General features: G+C 45.0%; 1 protein-coding gene across 1 annotated transcript; it reads right to left on the bottom strand.

Moving 5' to 3' along the window:
• Positions 1-1,162: 1,162 nt before the first annotated feature.
• LOC131493672 (interferon-induced protein with tetratricopeptide repeats 5-like) lies at positions 1,163-14,294 on the bottom strand. The gene is made up of 2 exons (XM_058698293.1): positions 13,769-14,294; positions 1,163-4,136 (listed from the first exon to the last, which is right to left on the bottom strand). The coding sequence occupies exons 1-2, from the start codon at positions 14,128-14,130 to the stop codon at positions 2,696-2,698; spliced, it is 1,803 nt and encodes a 600-aa protein (XP_058554276.1). The 5' UTR covers positions 14,131-14,294; the 3' UTR covers positions 1,163-2,695.
• Between the last annotated feature and the right edge of the window lie 2,412 nt (positions 14,295-16,706).

Here is a 16,706-nt window from a genome sequence, read left to right on the forward strand (position 1 = left end):
CCAGGTGATAGTAGACCCAGGCATAGTTTCCCCAGGTGACCAGCCTTCTGATTTCTGCTTGATCAGAGTGTTCTCGCTGGACCAGCTCCTCAGCTTGCTGTAGGCACTCCAGGGCGGCCTCGTTGTGACCATTTAAGTGTTTTATGTAGGCCAAAAAGTTGTACATTGTAGCTTTGAACTCAGCATTTACGAATTCAATCTGGTTACACACTCTGTCTTCTAGATCACGCAAGATACCATCTTTTTTAAGTAAGTTCCATGTGAAATGGCATTTCAGCTGTGGGAGGATTTTTTCCAGAGAATTCTTGTTGACCTCACTGTGGAGAAAATAGACACGGTCACTGTGATGTGCACCTGCCAGGCACCGCGTCCTGGGATGCAGTTACAGGTTAAGTTTGTGTGTCAATCTGCCCGGGCTGTGGGAGGCCCAGACTTCAAGTCTAACATCAGTTCTGGGTATGTCTGTGACCAGCATCTGACTCAGGAGGCAGGGGTAAAGCAGACTGTCTTCCCCAGTGTTGGCTGGGCACCACCCGGTCTGGTGAGGGTCTGAGTACAACAAGAAGGCAGAGGGAGTGTGAATTCTGTCTGCCTGGCTGTGTGAGCTGGACATGTGTCTTCTCCTCCCCTTAGACTGGAGCCTGTACATCGGCCTTCCTGGTTCTCGGGCCCTCAGACTTGGACCTCAGCCTATGGCATTGTCCCTCCAGCTCTCAGGCCTTTGGCCCAGACTGGAATTATAGCATTGGCTCTCCTGGGTCTGCAGCTTGTGGACAGTGACCCGTGATTATGGTCCTCAGCCTCTGTAATCACGTGAGCCAATTCTTCAAGGTTCTAATATCTAGTAAATTTTAAAGTCATTTAATAGACATTAAAGTCTAATGTTTAAATACAGATACTGTTATTTTGATATCATAATTGTATTTAATTGCATGTGGAGTCCCTACTTGGGAACATAAGCTTGATTACAACATTATTCCCAGTGAGAGAAAATGACTTGCTGCAAAATATTTGATGCAAAATGTGACAAATGCTTCTTCTGACAGGTTAGGACTTCAGTCCTGAATTTCTGAAATACCTGAGTAAAGATCCTTCCCTTCCCTGTTCTTCCTTCCTGAATAAACATATGAAATGAGCAAAATAAACACAGCAGAGACTTAAGTAAAACAAACATTTAAAAAAATTTAATTCGCGAAATACACTGCAGTATGGATGCGTGTCTGAATATGCATAGAAAAATATCTGGAAGGATACATATTAAATTGTTAACAGGTTACCATGGGGGTGTGGAACTGGGTTAGAGTGAGGGAAGTGCTCTTACTTGTAAATTCATATGCTTCTGTTTATTTGAAATTTTACAGTGAGAATTCACCACTTTTATAATAATCAAACCCATCAAAACCATAACAGAAAATTTAATTAAAAAAATAAAAATAGTAACGAGTAGAAATAACACACAAATTCATGGCAGTCTTAAGGCAGTGGCAGTATGGAGAATCAAATCGCACGGCACGCTTTTCCACTAACACTGGTGGTAGATACAATTGTGTATGATAATCAAAGAAACAACATAAAAGAAGCCACTTTCAGTAGCATCCCGTTGTAAAAAGCATCCCTGGGGTCAGAGTCCTTGAGTAGTAGACCCTTCGAGGTGGACATTCAAACAGAAAGCAGGGCTTAACTACTCCTGGACGATCTACAGGAAAACATGTCAATCTGAAAACTTCAGGCAAAAGAAAGAGCCACACAGAAGTAACTTTGGAATGCTTGAACAGTTAACCACAGGCCGGAAACTGGGGGAACAAGAACCACCCAGCCCAGACCCAAAACTTAATCACCAAAACTTGGCAATCTATGGATGTAGAATGGGGATATCATTTAATTATCATTTCTCCCACAATTCCTCAATCTGTGCAATGATTTTAACCTAAAAATTCTGCAATTTTAGTTGGAATGAAGTTAATTCCATTTAGATAAGGTTTACTTTCCAGTTGAAAGACCGGAGAAACTCGAGACTAAGGATTTTCCATTGTTCACTTTTTTCCTCACAACTATTTCTAATTGCGTAATGAACATTTTGGAATTCTGTATTTAAAGAAATATTTTTTCCCCTGTTCTAGTTTTTTTTCTCCTTTCATTGAGGTCATCACAGACAGCAGAATTTTTACTGTTAAGAACTTTTTCTTTCAACAAAAAGGATTCTTTAAGTGACTAACGGGCTAATGGTTAAATACCTTCCTCAGAGTCAGAACTGGATAGGATCCATCTTTGCCAAGCTACACAGTTAAGAGCTTAACTAATAGAATTTTCCATTTTGCCGGAAGTCCGTTCTTGACCTAGGGGTCAAAGGCTTACGGCAAGATTATGCTTGTTGCCTAAGTGAGCAATATGTGAAATTTGACAAGAAATTTATCAGAAAATTATTATAAATAGCAGAGATCGAGGTGTAAAGTCATAATAGCCCTCCCATTTTTGAAAGGTAACAACATCTGGAATGTTTTTGTTGCCAAATGGATTACACTATTTTCATTAGAAAAAAAACAGTGAAAGATTCATATTTAGCATGATGCCTGCTACACAGTAAACATTCAATAAAAATCAGCTCCACAATTAACAATAGATTAAAACAATGAACAAGAATACTTGAACCCACAATGAGGAGAAAATCTTCAAAGTAATTTCCTAGAGTGTGTATTTAAATACAAAGTCTGAGCTCACAGAGAGCAGCAAGGGACTCTGCATTTTCTGGGTCTATCCTCTGGGCCCAAGCGTAGAACTCAGCAGCTTGCCTCTTTTCTCCCTCCAGCTTATAAACAAACCCCAGGGCACATAAACTCTGCACATCTGAAGCATCGTGACTAAGTCTCTTGACAGCCAATTTCTTCAGAGCACTTGTTAGTTTGGTCCGGAGGAGTGACCGGTCTCTAAGCTTCAAGGCCTCTACATAATGGTGGATGGCAGTACTTTCTGATTTACAGTGAAATTCCTGAAAGCGGCCATAGTAATAGTGGATCTGATGTCTGTGATCATCAATTATGTTCTCCAGGTGAAGGGCTTTCTGGAAAACGTCTTCAGCCTTGCTATACTGGCCTCCCTCGGCGTACATGTTGGCCAGGTCCGTGTAGGCAAACGCAAACGTGGAGTCTCGTTCCACAGCTGCTTTGAAATGAGAGAGAGCCATCGCAATAAGCCTGTCGACTCTCAGTTTATCCTCCCCTTTAGGCCTGTTGCACGTGTCCTTCTTGACCTGGATCATTTGTGCCCTATAGCAGAGTCCCATCTGGTGATGCAGGAACGAGGACGTGGGCGTCGCCTTCAAGCCCTTTTTCAAAAGTCCAAGAGCTTCGTCCCAGGATTTTTTTCTCCTGTAGAATTTGGCTGCATAACGAAGGACGTAAGGTTGGGAAGCTATCTGGTCCAGGATTTCTTCAACGTACCTTTCCCCTTCAGCTTCTGCACGTACATCTTGAAGCTTCAGCGCCAGTAAAACCTTCATGTAGGCGTTATCTGGGTTCAGGGTGACAGCCTTCCTAAGCGGGCCCAGAGACAAGCTCCTTGCAGGCCCTCCTCTGTTACCGTCATCCAGCCGATAGACCGTGATGGCGTAGCCAATGCTGAATTCTGGATTGTCAGGTTCCACTTCCAGAGCCTTCTCAAAAGCCGCTTTAGCCTTCTGGTAATACTTTCCTCCAAATTTCAAGAATGCCCACCCTTTTTCACATTCAATCTCAGGACTCTCCAACTTGTAGTCAGAAGGACTGGACCGTTTCTTGCAGACGGCCCCTATCTTGTCTAAATGCCTCTGTGCCTCCTTAAGCTGGTCCATGTGATAGTACACCCAGGCATAGTTTCCCCAAGTGACCAGACGCCGTATTTCTTCTTTGTCCGGGTGTTCTCTCCAGGTTATGTCTTCTGCTTGTTCCAAGCACGCCAGGGCATCTTCATTTTGCCCTTTTAGGTGTTTCACATAGGCCAATAGGTTGTAAAGAGTGAGTCTGGATTCTGTGGTGAGAAACTCAAGCTGCTGCCCGATTGTATTTTCCACATCAAACAGAATGTCTTCCTTAAGTAAATTCCATGTAAAGTGACATTCCAACTCTAACAGAATGGCCTTCAGGGGGTCCTTAGGCATTTCACTGTCAAAGATAAAGTCGTTTTTAAATTTTTGAAGAACTGAATCATTGTTTAAACCTCTAACACTGTTCTCTGCTTAGCAACCAAACCAGTCTTCTACTGGAATTTACACTTGAAGCACTGGGCCCCTGTAACTTTATATTGGTTTCCTCTGGGTCCAGTTACATTCTAGAAATATTTCATTAAATTCTCATTGCAAAGCCAGTTCTGAAAGACAGCAGGGTTTTCTGCATCACAGGGTATCAATTTCCTTTTGGCAGTCACTAGCCCCCAGGTACCACCTATTTTCTTTTTTTAACTTTATTTATTTTTGAGAGAGAGCAAGAGCCAGGGAGGGGCAGAGAGAGAATCCCTAGCAGGCTCCGCAGCACTGTTAGTGCAGAGCCCAACGCAGGGCTCAAACTCATGACCTGAGCTGAAATCAAGAGTCGGATGTGTAACCAACTGAGCCACCCACACGTCAGTACTGGGCATATTTTTACAGAGAGGAATTTATGATTATGATTATGATTTTTTAAATGTTTATTTTTGAGAGAGAGAGAGAGAGAGAGAGAGAGAGAGGGCATAAGAGGGGGAGGGACAGAGAGACAGAGACAGAGACAGAGGATCTGAAGCAGGCTCTGCCCTGACAGCAGTGAGCCTGACGTGGGGCCCAAACTCACACATCATGAGATCATGACTAAGCTGAAGTTGGACACTCAACCAACTGAGCTACTCAGGCGCCCCTACAGAGACAAATTTAGGGACGCCTGGGTGGCTCAGTTGGTTAAGCATCTGACTTTGGCTCAGGTCATGATCTTGTGGTTCACAAATTTGAGCCCTGTGTTGGGCTCTGTGGTGACAGCCCAGAGCCTGGAGCCTGCTTCAAATTCTGTGTCTCCCTCTCTCTCTGCCCCTCCCCTGCTCGTGTTCTGTCTCTGTCTCAAAATCAATCAATCAATCAGAGAGGAATTTAAATGTTTTGTCTAACAGCTTGAAAATTAAAAATAATAGATCTATAAACAGTAACGAATATAAAAATTCCATTTCTGCATTATGAGTAGGAAGGGAGAGAAGAATATGTGAGAAATAAGAAAAAGAAGTTCACTGGAGGAGACACAGAAGCCATATCAATGTATCATTTTTTTTAATTTTTTTTCAACGTTTTTTATTTATTTTTGGGACAGAGAGAGACAGAGCATGAACGGGGGAGGGGCAGAGAGAGGGGGAGACACAGAATCGGAAACAGGCTCCAGGCTCTGAGCCATCAGCCCAGAGCCTGACGCGGGGCTCGAACTCACGGACCGCGAGATCGTGACCTGGCTGAAGTCGGACGCTTAACCGACTGCGCCACCCAGGCGCCCCTCAATGTATCATTTTTGAGGAGGAAGGAAGAAAGCGAGGGAGAGCGGGATGGGGTGGGGTGGGAAACCCCAGGGAGAGAAAGGCCCAGAAACAGACAGGAACAGGTATACCAAGAGATGAGGAAAGCATGATTTGAGATAGATAACAAGGAGAGCAGCAGAGAGTTCAAGAAAGATGGGGAGGGGCACCTGGGTGGCTCAGTCGGTTGAGCCTCTGACTTTGGCTCAGGTCATGATCTCACAGCTTGTGAGTTCAAGCCCAGCGCTGGGCTCTGTGCTGACAGCTCGGAGCCTGGAGCCTGCTTCGGATTCTGTGTCTCCCTCTCTGCCCCTAACCCACTCGCATTCTGTCTCTCTCTCAAAAATAAATAAACATTAAAAAAAAATTTTTTTTAAAAAGAAAGATCGGGAAAGGACAAAAGGAGGGTGGGTAATGTGTAGGTTTTGCTGTCAAATCCCACAACCTTCTGGCCTCTCGGGTTGTGGGCAACAATAAAGACTAAGACCTATTATTAACTCATCAGCTCCCTCAATATTCACTTCATAAATATTTGCTGAGCTCCCTTTGTACAACGCACAGTGTAACTCTGCAGAGCCCATTGGAAACATGATCTCAGAAACTAGGAAGAGGAAGAGGAAAGGAAGGGCTAGGAAATACTTATTCATTAGGGACAGCCTTCTCTGTGCGAGATCTCGTCAATAACCCTGGGGATGTAACCCTGAGCGAGACACAGCTCTGCTCATGGAGAGCTTATGTTATAAGTCACTGGTCAGTTACAGCTTAGCATTCCAACCAAGGTCTGTGAAAGTGACCCAGGAAGTGCACACAGTCCAGTGCTGTGGACATCTGTGGTTCTGGCTTGGTGAGGATCCCTTCTCTTGGTTTTCCTTTCTGGAACATGCTCTCCCTCTACTCTCAGTCCATGTGATTTGAGATGGGCCGTCCACCATTCACTCCAATCTGGGAAGGCGCAAGATATTCCAGCCGTTCCCTGGTCCCAGTGATTCACTCAGAGGTAGTCCAATTAAGATATAATTTTGCTGAGGGGCGCCTAGGTAGCTTAGTCTGTTAAGCATCTGACTTCAGGTCATGATCTCACAGTTGGTGAGGTCGAGCCCCACGTTGGGCTCTGTGCTGACAGCTCGGAGCCTGGACCCTGCTTCGGATTCTGCGTCTCCCTGTCTCTCTGCCCCTCGCCAGCTGGTGCTCGCTTTCTCTCTCAATAATAGATGAATAAACAAATACATAATATTATATGTAATTAATATTAATACAATATAATAATATATAAAATTTGTATTATATATAATTAGTATTAATCAGTATAATTAATATATGCAACATGTAATTATAATTAATTGTAATACTTATATATGATTAATATATAATTTAAATATATATTAATATATATTAGTTCATATATATATTTTAATATATATATAATTTTACTGAAACTAGGTCTCTTCCTTCTGAAAAGTGTAAGCTGGTAGAATATAAGCTTGGAGCTGCTAGTGGCCATCTTTCCAGACTTAGGGACAGCCTACCTGAGAAGGGATCTAACACAGCAGAAAGCAGAGCTCAGACAGGAGGAAGGACAGACGGCTTATGCCAGTGACTAAAGAGTCTTGCCTGGATCACCCTGTCTACCCCTGAACTTCTGTTTACTTAAAGACCTAGCTCTCTCTCCTTTGTTTAAGCTGGTTTGAATTAGGTTTCTACTGTCTGCAACTGATGAAATCCTGAGTAATATTCCTAGTTTTATTTGTTTGTTTTGCTGATGGTGGTGGTGAGACAGTCAAGAAAGACATTCTACATCTACTACTGGCCATAATTAAGAAATTCGCAGAAAAAAAAATTCCTTAAATCTTCTCTCAAACAGAGAAGTTCCCTGCTTACGTGTGTGTATTTCTGTTTCTGTTGCACACGGGATCCCCACCCTCTTGTATGTAAAATATAAACCTATTTGTACAAATGTTTATGGGAACTACAGGATTATTTCCATCAAAACATTTGTTGACCACCTCATGTCACACATGCCAGGCAGTATCCTAGTTGTATCCTAGATATAGTAGTGAGCGAGTAAGTTAGAAAAAGGCCCTTTCCTCATGGTAATTTCATTCTGGAAGAGGAGGGAACAAAAGGAGGCGAAAGAAAAGAAACATGGAAACAAATCAATATGGAAACAAATGGAAAGTATAATTCCAGATAGTGATAAGTGTTAAAAAGAAAAAAATAATCAGAGTAATGGTATTAAGAGGTGGTGGTTGGAGACGGGGGGAGGTACTTTAGTTATGATTGTGAAGAAATAGCCCTTGTAAAAAGGGGCAATTGAAATAATCAGATCCCAACAGTGGAACAGAAGCAGTCATAGAAGATCTGAGGGCAGAATGGTCTAAGCCACTGCTTCTCTACCAGGGTGCTTTTGCTCCCGGGAGACATTTGGTAATGTCTGGAGACAATCTGGTTGTCACACTGGGTGGGTCAAGACCAGGGATGCTGCTGACTATCCTGCAGTGCACGGGTAGGTCCCAGTCACCGTGAATTATCCAGCCCAAAATGTCAATCATGCTGAGGTTGAGAAACCCTGGTTGGGGCTGAGGGACCAGCAAGTGCAAAGGCCCTGATGTGGGAACAGACTTGGAGTGTTCAGGGGACAGAAGGAAGAAGGGTTAAGTGGAAGGTGAGGCATGGCAGTAGCAGGAACAGAAGGTGCAGGCTTGCAGTCCATGACAAGGAATATTAATTTTACAATAATTCGAATGGGAAGCCATTACAGGGAGATTTTTAAGTAGGGAAATGATAATGTTTGATACAGGCCTAAAAGATGTCCCTCTGGGGGCACCTGGTGGCTCAGTCTGTTGAGCGTCCAACTCTTGATCTCAGCTCAGGTCTTGATCTCAGGGTTGTGAGTTCAGGCCCTGTGTTGGGCTGTTGGGCTCTGCACTGGGCATGGAGCCTACTAAAAAACAAGATAAAACAAAAAACAAAACACTAAATGTATATATATATATATATATATATATATATATATATATATATATATATCTCAGCATCATTTACATTAGCCAAATTATGGAAGCAGCCCAAGTGTCCATTGATAGATGAATGGATAAAGATGTGGATACATATACAATGGAATATTACTCATCCATAAAAAAGGATGCAATCTTGCCATTTGCAACAACATGGGTGGACCTAGAGAGTATAATGCTAAGTGAAATAAGTCAGAGACAGACAAATACCATACGATTTCACTCATATGTGAAATTTAAGAAACAAATGAACAAAAAAAAGACTCTTTTTTAAAATGTTTATTTATTTTGAGAGAGACAGAGAGAGCAACGCATGCACGAGTGAGGGAAGGGGAAAGAGAGAAGGCGACAGAGAATCTCAAGCAGGCTCCCCAATCAGCATGAAGCCTGATGTGGGCCTCAATCCCATGACCGCGAGATCATGATCTAAGGCAATATCAAGCGTTGGACACTCAACTGACTAAGCCACCCAGGTGCCCCCCAAAACCAGACTCTTAAATACAGAGAACAAACTGGTGGTTGCCAGAGGGGAGGTAGGTGAGGGGATGGGTGAAGTAGATTTAAAAAAAGGGAAAAGGAAAAAAAATCCATGATATTATGGAAGCCTAAGGAAGAAATATTTATTTCAGGAAGGAGAGATGGATGTTCGATACGTACAATGACTCTAAGAGGTTGAGTGATTGAGGACAGAGAAGAGATCACTGGGCTGGAGCAAAGCTGTGGGGAACCCTGATGGGCATTTTACTAAAAAGGTAGGGATGAAAACATTACTAGTTGGGCGGGGGGGGTGGGGTGGGGGTGGACAATGGGAGGTGGAATAGTGGATACGGGGAATAGAGGTCGCTCCTTTCAAGGAATTTTACTATTAAGGGAATAGACAAATAGAGCTACATCTGGAGGGGGGTTGGCGGAACTGTCAAAAACATTTTTAATCATGAAATTTTTAATGACTTAATGATATGCCCGTGGGAATGATCCAGTATCAAGGGAGAAAATGACGCTTGTAGGAGAGAGGTGGGGATAACTGCGAGAAAGATGGAACATGAAGCAGAAGTGAAGCTACACAATGTTAATACATCTTTATCTCCAGACTCAGACTCCTAACCGTGGTCGCCATGCCTTTCTTCATCTGTCCTGTGTCTACTTCTATAGCCTCATTTTGTACAATCTCCTCTCCTTCATTGCCCTCCAGTCATACTGGCCTTTAAAAAAGTTTCTTTCCTCTGCCAGGTCTGTATCCTCAGGGCATCTGCACCTGCTTTTTACACCCTCAGTCTCTGAACTCTTCCTAAGAGAGGTCTAGGGATTGCTCACTCTCATGATTCTGGTCTTGGCTCAAATGTGAGGTCTTCCAAGAGGGGTATCTCTGACCACTCTAGCTAACACTGCACCCCTGCCTTGCCAGCCACCCTACAGTATAGTATTTCTCATTTTCCTGTCCTGCATAGCAGGAGAAGAGTGCTTTGAATCAAATAAGAGACTGAGGCTTTACAGTGAATCGACCAAGTCTTTAGGAATTGTGAAGGGGCTGCCTTAATTAGCCAAAAGTGACAGAAGAGTTAGAGAACTGGATTAGTGGCACAACGAGTAGTAGTAATTGGACAGATAAAAAACCATTTCATATTTACAACCAAATATACTATTCCATGAACAGTTTTCCAACTTTTATAGAAACTAAATTTAATCCTTAGTGACTTAATATTATCTTTAGTACACATTTAAGTTAATTTGCAATTAATTTCAATTTTATATATTTTTTTATGTTTATTCTCACTCTCCGTGTATATACATACACACCAATATACAGGTCCCACACTTTAGTGACTACAGGTTCTAGCCAGAGCTTGCCCACAGAAAGTCTTGCCATGATGGAGATGTTCTTATCCATGCTCTGCAATATGATGGACACTAGCCACAAGTGACCATGATCACTTGAAATGTGGCTAGGATGCCTGAGGAACTGGATTTTAAATTTTGTTTACTTTTAATTAATTTAAATAACTGTATATGACCAGAGGCTCCTGTGTGAGACAGGACACTGGAGACACTTGGGCCTGTCGGACTTTAATGGAATAAAAGAGCTCCCACACACCAGGTTAGAGCTCTCCTTTAACTTAAAATCTCTGCCATTTTATTCAAGGTGAAGAACTAAATTAGATGGCAAATAAAGATGGATTTGAAAAAAACAACCTTATACACACGAGCTGGGCTCATTGCAGATTTCGCTCAATGGTGTAAATGTTACACTATTTATAATAGACTGTCTGAAATCAGAGGAGAACTCCACAAACAAGGAAACCTGAAGTTGCCATGCATCACTAGCTTACTGCACGCTAGGCAGTGCGCCAGGCACTTACAAATTACATTTAATTTTTATGCCATTTTATTATTTTCACAATTTTGTGGATGAGGAGTAGGGGACAGAGTTTATACTACATGTCCGAGATTACTCAGCTCTAACATGGCTGAGCTCAGAATCAAACCTAGCTCTGCCTGACTCAAAGCTCAATACTGTTAAACTACCTCTTTTTACCATAAAAATTGGAGGTGGTTTTGTTTTTGTTTTTGTTTTTTTAGAATAGTTTGCTTTAAAATACAGGATACATGCAATGTATTTAAAATTCACCTTGGGGCGCCTGGGTGGCTCGGTCAGTTGGGTGGCTGACTTGGGCTCAGGTCATAATCTCGCAGTTGGTGAGTTCGAGCCCGGCGTGGGGCTCTGTGCTGTCAGCTCAGAGCCTGGAGCCTGCTTCGGATTCTGTATCTCCTCTCTCTCTGTCCCTCCCCCACTCGTGTTCTGTTTCTCTCTGTCTCTCTCTCTCTCAAAAAATAAATCAACATAAAAAAAAAAGTTCAGTTGGCATCTCAAATACACACATGCGATACAGAAACCTGGGCGCCTTGATCCTGTACCTCCTGTCTTCCCCATCTTGTTTGGCACCTCTTAGTTCCACAGGCCAAATAACCTAGGAGTAATCTTTGATCCCTCTATTCCTCCTCTCCCAACCCCTCATCCATTCCAGTACGAAGTTCTGTTAATTCTGTCACATCTCAAATCCATCCACTTCTCTCCACTTCCACTGCTGTTTTCCTCCTCTGAACCACAATCACCTTTCCTTTGAGCTGGGGCAAAACTCTGGTCTCCCTGCTTCCTTCTGGTCTTGATTCCCCAATACAGCCCTAGTATATTTTTGAAAATGTAAACTGGATCATGTAAGTCTCCCACTTACAATCTCCCAAGGGCTACCCAACACCCTTAGATATTAATCCAGCCCTTGCCAGGTCCTACAAGTCCCTAAAGGACCTGGCCTTGCCTACCCATCCGACCTTTTCCCTCCTACTGTCCTCCACATTCACTGTCATTTTAGACATTTTGACTTTTCTTCCTATCTCAAACACATCAAGTTCAAGGACTTTTATACCTGTTGTTTTTACTCGGGATGCTCTGCTTCTAAATCTTTGCATGCCTAGCTCTTTCTTGTAACTCAGCTCAAACATGCCCTACCCCAGAGGGTGCCTGAGGCAGAACCATCTAAAATAGACCCCTCTGTTCTAGGTCACTCTCTTAGCCCATTACACTTATTTTCCTTACAGCTCTGTTCACTTTCTGAATTATATTATTTACTCATTTATCTATTGTATGTGTATTTCCCCCATTTAAATAAAAGCCCTATGAAAATAGGGGCCTTGTTTTGATCTTACTTTTTGCACCTCTGTGTCCCAGCATCTAGTTATTATTCCAGGCAGATAATGGAAGCTCACTAAATAAATATTTGTTGAATGAATGACAGTGTAGTCACATACTAGCAGCTTCTGACGTGTCCAGCCCAGAGGTTGGGCTTAGCATCAAAAGCACCTGGATACCTGATGAGGAGTTCCTGCTAGTCCCTCCCTTCCTGCTGATGGCTCCAAACTACCTCCCACCTCCCACTTCAATTCTCCCCACCCCACTTGTCTTTGTATCTTGGCATGCGCTCTGTCTGGCTCTGTGTTTGGATTTTGAATACAGGGTTTGGGCTGTCTTTTATGGTCCTGACTGGGAAACCTGGTATGATCATCCCTCGGTAGTTAGTTGTTCCATTCTCTGGTGCAACGTCACCAAAATTTGGGCAAGACCTCCCCTTAGCAGCCTGTCCAGACCCATGGCGATCTGGGCTTACCAGCCCCCTGCCCGTGGGCAGAGTGAAATGCACATCCGCTTCTGCTCCAGAGGTTTACACCGGCCCAGCCCAAGGAGGCTGAGGAGACCGCCTCGGGCAACAGGAATGTGGCCGTGACAGTGACATCTCAAAGGGACGTTCACTCAGCCACTGAAGTGCTTCGCTCAGACTCGGTGGAATTTATACACAACTGGATACCATGATAAGTTTTACTTTTAAACCCAGTCTACTTAACCTTTAAACTTTGTCTCTGGGAAGCTGGCAGAAAGAGGCTCTTGTGTCTGAAGAGACGACATTTATCTTTAGGCAATTTTGAGTTTAGCCAGGAAGGAGCAGTCTTTCGTTGTCCCCAGTGGGGATCGCTCCTGTTCCACATACAGCGCACCCCCTTTCCTTCTTGTTTCTTCTGGCACCCCCCCCCGAACTCCCTCCCTTCTTAAACTTGTTGGAAGTGGGGCGCTTATTCAGTTTCCTCTTCTACTTCACGTAATAGTAATCAACATTGGCAAAACTCTTCATGCTAAGCAATGAACTCTTTCCGCGGTCCTAAGATTGGGTGCCATTAAGTTTTACGAATAAGAAACGGACTCAGAGTTTACAAAATGTTCTGGGCATCCAACGAGGAGGTGTTCAGAGTCACGACTTCGAACAAGGTTTTAGCCTCCCGTCCCTCAACTCATTTAAATGCGGAGGTTCACCGATCGGGCGCAGGGCAGGCTGCGGAAGCCTGGGGATCCAAAGCGGGTGAGAAGCATCCTGCCCCGCGCGTCAGCTGGTAAAGGAGACAGCCTCAGGCATCCGCGCAAAACAGCCGACGGGGCGTACCAGCAGGAGTCGGTGGCTCCCGGGAAGGGAAGAACTCAGACCCCGAGGTCAGAAAGGCACCAGGGCAGAAGCAGCAGACCCGGTGACGAGTCGCGTCCGCCGGCTCCCCTCCCCGTCCCGGGACTGGGGCTGCCCTTCCCTCGGCGGGGACCGGGCTCGCGGGGGCAACCTAAACCCGACGCCCGTGCGGCCTGGAAGGGCCCCGGCGCTGCGCGGGCCACGGAGTCCAAGGCCTACGCGGAGTTTGGGAGCAGAAGCGGAGAAAACCCTCACCTCGTGGTGGTTGTGGACCGTCCCGGCAGGCGGCAGTCCCCTCGGGCTTTCCGCTCTAGAAGTGCAGCCCCAGCTGCGGAGCGCGCGCTCCAGGGCGCCGGCAGGCGCGGGAGTGCGGCCGGGAGGGCGCGGAGTGCGCGGGGGCGCGGGCGTGCGGACGGGGGAGCGCGGAGTGCGCGGGGGCGCGGGCGTGCGGACGGGGGAGCGCGGAGTGCGCGGGGGCGTGCGCGCGTGCAGGCGGGAGGGCGCGGAGTGCGCGCGGACGGGAGCGCGGAAGTGCCGGCGGCGCGGGAGTGCGCTTCCCTCCGGGCGTCAGCTGCGCGCTCTCTGAGGCTAGGAGTTGGCTTTTGTAAAGGCGGCATCCGAACGGGAAATGGAACGTAGATGGTGTCTCAGCTTCCCGACCCGGCGGAGTCCAGCTCCAAGAAACGGAAACGTCTGCAAGAGCTGAGTGGGGCCGGGGAGAGGTTTGTGAGACTCCGGGCGGTGCGGTGTGGTATTTGCAGCGGGGCCTCTGGCTTTGATCTGGGCTCTCGCCTGCCTTGCTGAGTCCTCGTGCCCCACCTCCCCACCCCCCCTCTCTTTTTAAATAAAGTGACGGGAGATTGCTCCGCGTTATTTCTGTTGCAAGGGTGGCAGCGATGCTCTTTTCGTCTTTCTGCATCCTAAGCGGAAAGAAGTCTCTGCTTCTCGTCTTGATTCAACAAACAACACAGGTGCACTACCCATGGGGTAAAGTTAGAGAAACTTGGGAGTCAAAATGCATACACATTTTAAAATTTGATAGCTATTGCTTAATAACTTTGCGGAGAGATTTATACACCCCTCCCTGGAGTTGTAGGACAGTGCTTGCCTTCTGTGCCCTTGCCAACCGTGCTTCGCCTAACACCTTCTAATAAAGATCAGGGTGGTATCAGGAATCTGAGCCGAAAATGCCAAATACCCACACACTAAAATTTTTGTCCCCCTGTGACTTCAGTCATTCTTTTGTGGATTCAGTGAACTGCATTGAACAACTGCTAAGAGGCAGACGTTGTGCAAGACACAGGCAATGCAGCAATGAAAAAAACAGACAAAGGATCTACCTTCGAGTACTTCATTCCTAGTGTGGGAGATAAAGATAATAAAGAACAAATAAAGTATTGTGTGTGAGATGGTGCTATGGAGAAAAAACATGGAGAGGGTTACAGTGCAGGGCGTTTCACCGTTATAAATATGGTGGGGAGGAAAGATTTCACTGGGTCAGTGACATTTGAGTAAAGATCTGAAGCAGGTGAAGGAGAGAGTGGTTATGGGGCCAGGGAAGAATGGTTCAGGCAGGGGAAGCAGTAGGTACAAACCCCAGGGAGGTGGGAACATATTTGCCATGAATGGATGGTGTGGCTGGAGCAGTAAGGGTAGGGGGGAGGTCTTAAGAAATGAGATCAGAGGAAGAATGGCATGGGCCTGAAGCCTACTGTAATGTTTAACTTAAGCAGGAAGCTGCATTTTATTTTTTTTTAAATTTTATTTATTATGTATGTATGTGTGTATGTATGTATGTATTTTTGAGAGAGAGAGTGAGAGCGAGCAGGGGAGGGACAGAGTGAGAAAGAGAATCCCAAGCAGGCTCTGTGCTGTCAACATGGAGAGTGATGTGGAGCTCGGTCTCATGAACCCTGAGATCACGACCTGACCCGAAATCAAGAGTCTGACACTTAACCAACTGAGCCACCCAGGCATCCTTTATTTTGTTTTTAAAAAATGTTTATTTATTTTGAGAGAAAGAGTGAGAGAGGCAGGCAGAGAATCCCAAGTGGGGTTCGATCCCACAATCAGTGAGATCATGACCTGAGCCGAGACAGAGTGACAGTCAACTGACTGAGCCACCCAGGTGCCTCAAGGAAGCTGCATTTTAGAAAAGGTACCGAACAGTTTGCTGTGGGTGGAAGAATAAAGCCACAATACCCTCCTTACCAAGGATGTAGAAAAATTTAATGGCGCTCCAGTGTTTGAAAAAATTTTCAGTGCATGGATTATGTTTCCTTCCTTGTTCCTGCTTCTCTCCCTTCCTTTCTCTTAACTGTATCCAAGCCAAAAGGTCGTCTTTGCTTATTAAGGTTTAGACCGATAGCAACTAAGCAACCAGAAGTGAACATTAAAGGGAAAGGAAATCCTGCCTATCTACTTATATTGTTTAGGAATTCAAATTCAGAAAGGCAAAAACCATCTGTGAAAAATTTAAAGGAATATACATTTTCAGGATTGAGAAGAAACAAACGTCTGGCTGTTGAGTGGGTGTTGAACGTGCCAGAATTACTAGATGGAATTTGAATATCGATCTTTTTTCACAGACTGTTGGATTGGGTGGATTCTTGGTAAAACCAGTAGTGTGTTGTCTTTTGAACGTACTCCAGTCAACATGCAGGACGCAGCAACTAGCAACAAAGGGAAACAGAAAGTGAAACATGGCAGTTGATCTAAAATCTTCTTGGGAAACCGAAAATTAAGTAATGCTTTTAAGAAATACATGTAAGTCAGTTTCTCAACCTTGGTGCTATTGAGGAACTTTTTTTCCTTTCTCTTCTCTCAGGGACAACATTCTCCTCTCCCCTCAGATTCTCCCTCCTTGAGAGTCAGTGCTGTAAATAATACCCTCATGTATGTGTTTGAAATCATGTGAGCTTGTCCTCAGGACACAGCCTGCAAGAGATAGGAGCTGGATTTCAGGAAGGAGAGGAAGAGTTGAGCACAGATGAGCAGTTGGGGATGGTCCTGGAGTTCAAGAGGAGGCGTGTGTGAGAGAACGGTGGACATCAAGGGGAATGTCAGAGAAGTGTGGCTGTGTCACATTGCTCTGCTGGGGACAGGCTTCAGAGCTGTGGATTCATGACCCACCCTCTGGGTCAAGCTGGGGCAGGCTGTGGGTCGGGGCCCTCAGTCCCAATGCAGTTCCAGT

This window comes from Neofelis nebulosa, chromosome 13 (assembly GCF_028018385.1).
Source record: "Neofelis nebulosa isolate mNeoNeb1 chromosome 13, mNeoNeb1.pri, whole genome shotgun sequence".
In the NCBI taxonomy this organism is placed as follows: domain Eukaryota; kingdom Metazoa; phylum Chordata; class Mammalia; order Carnivora; family Felidae; genus Neofelis; species Neofelis nebulosa.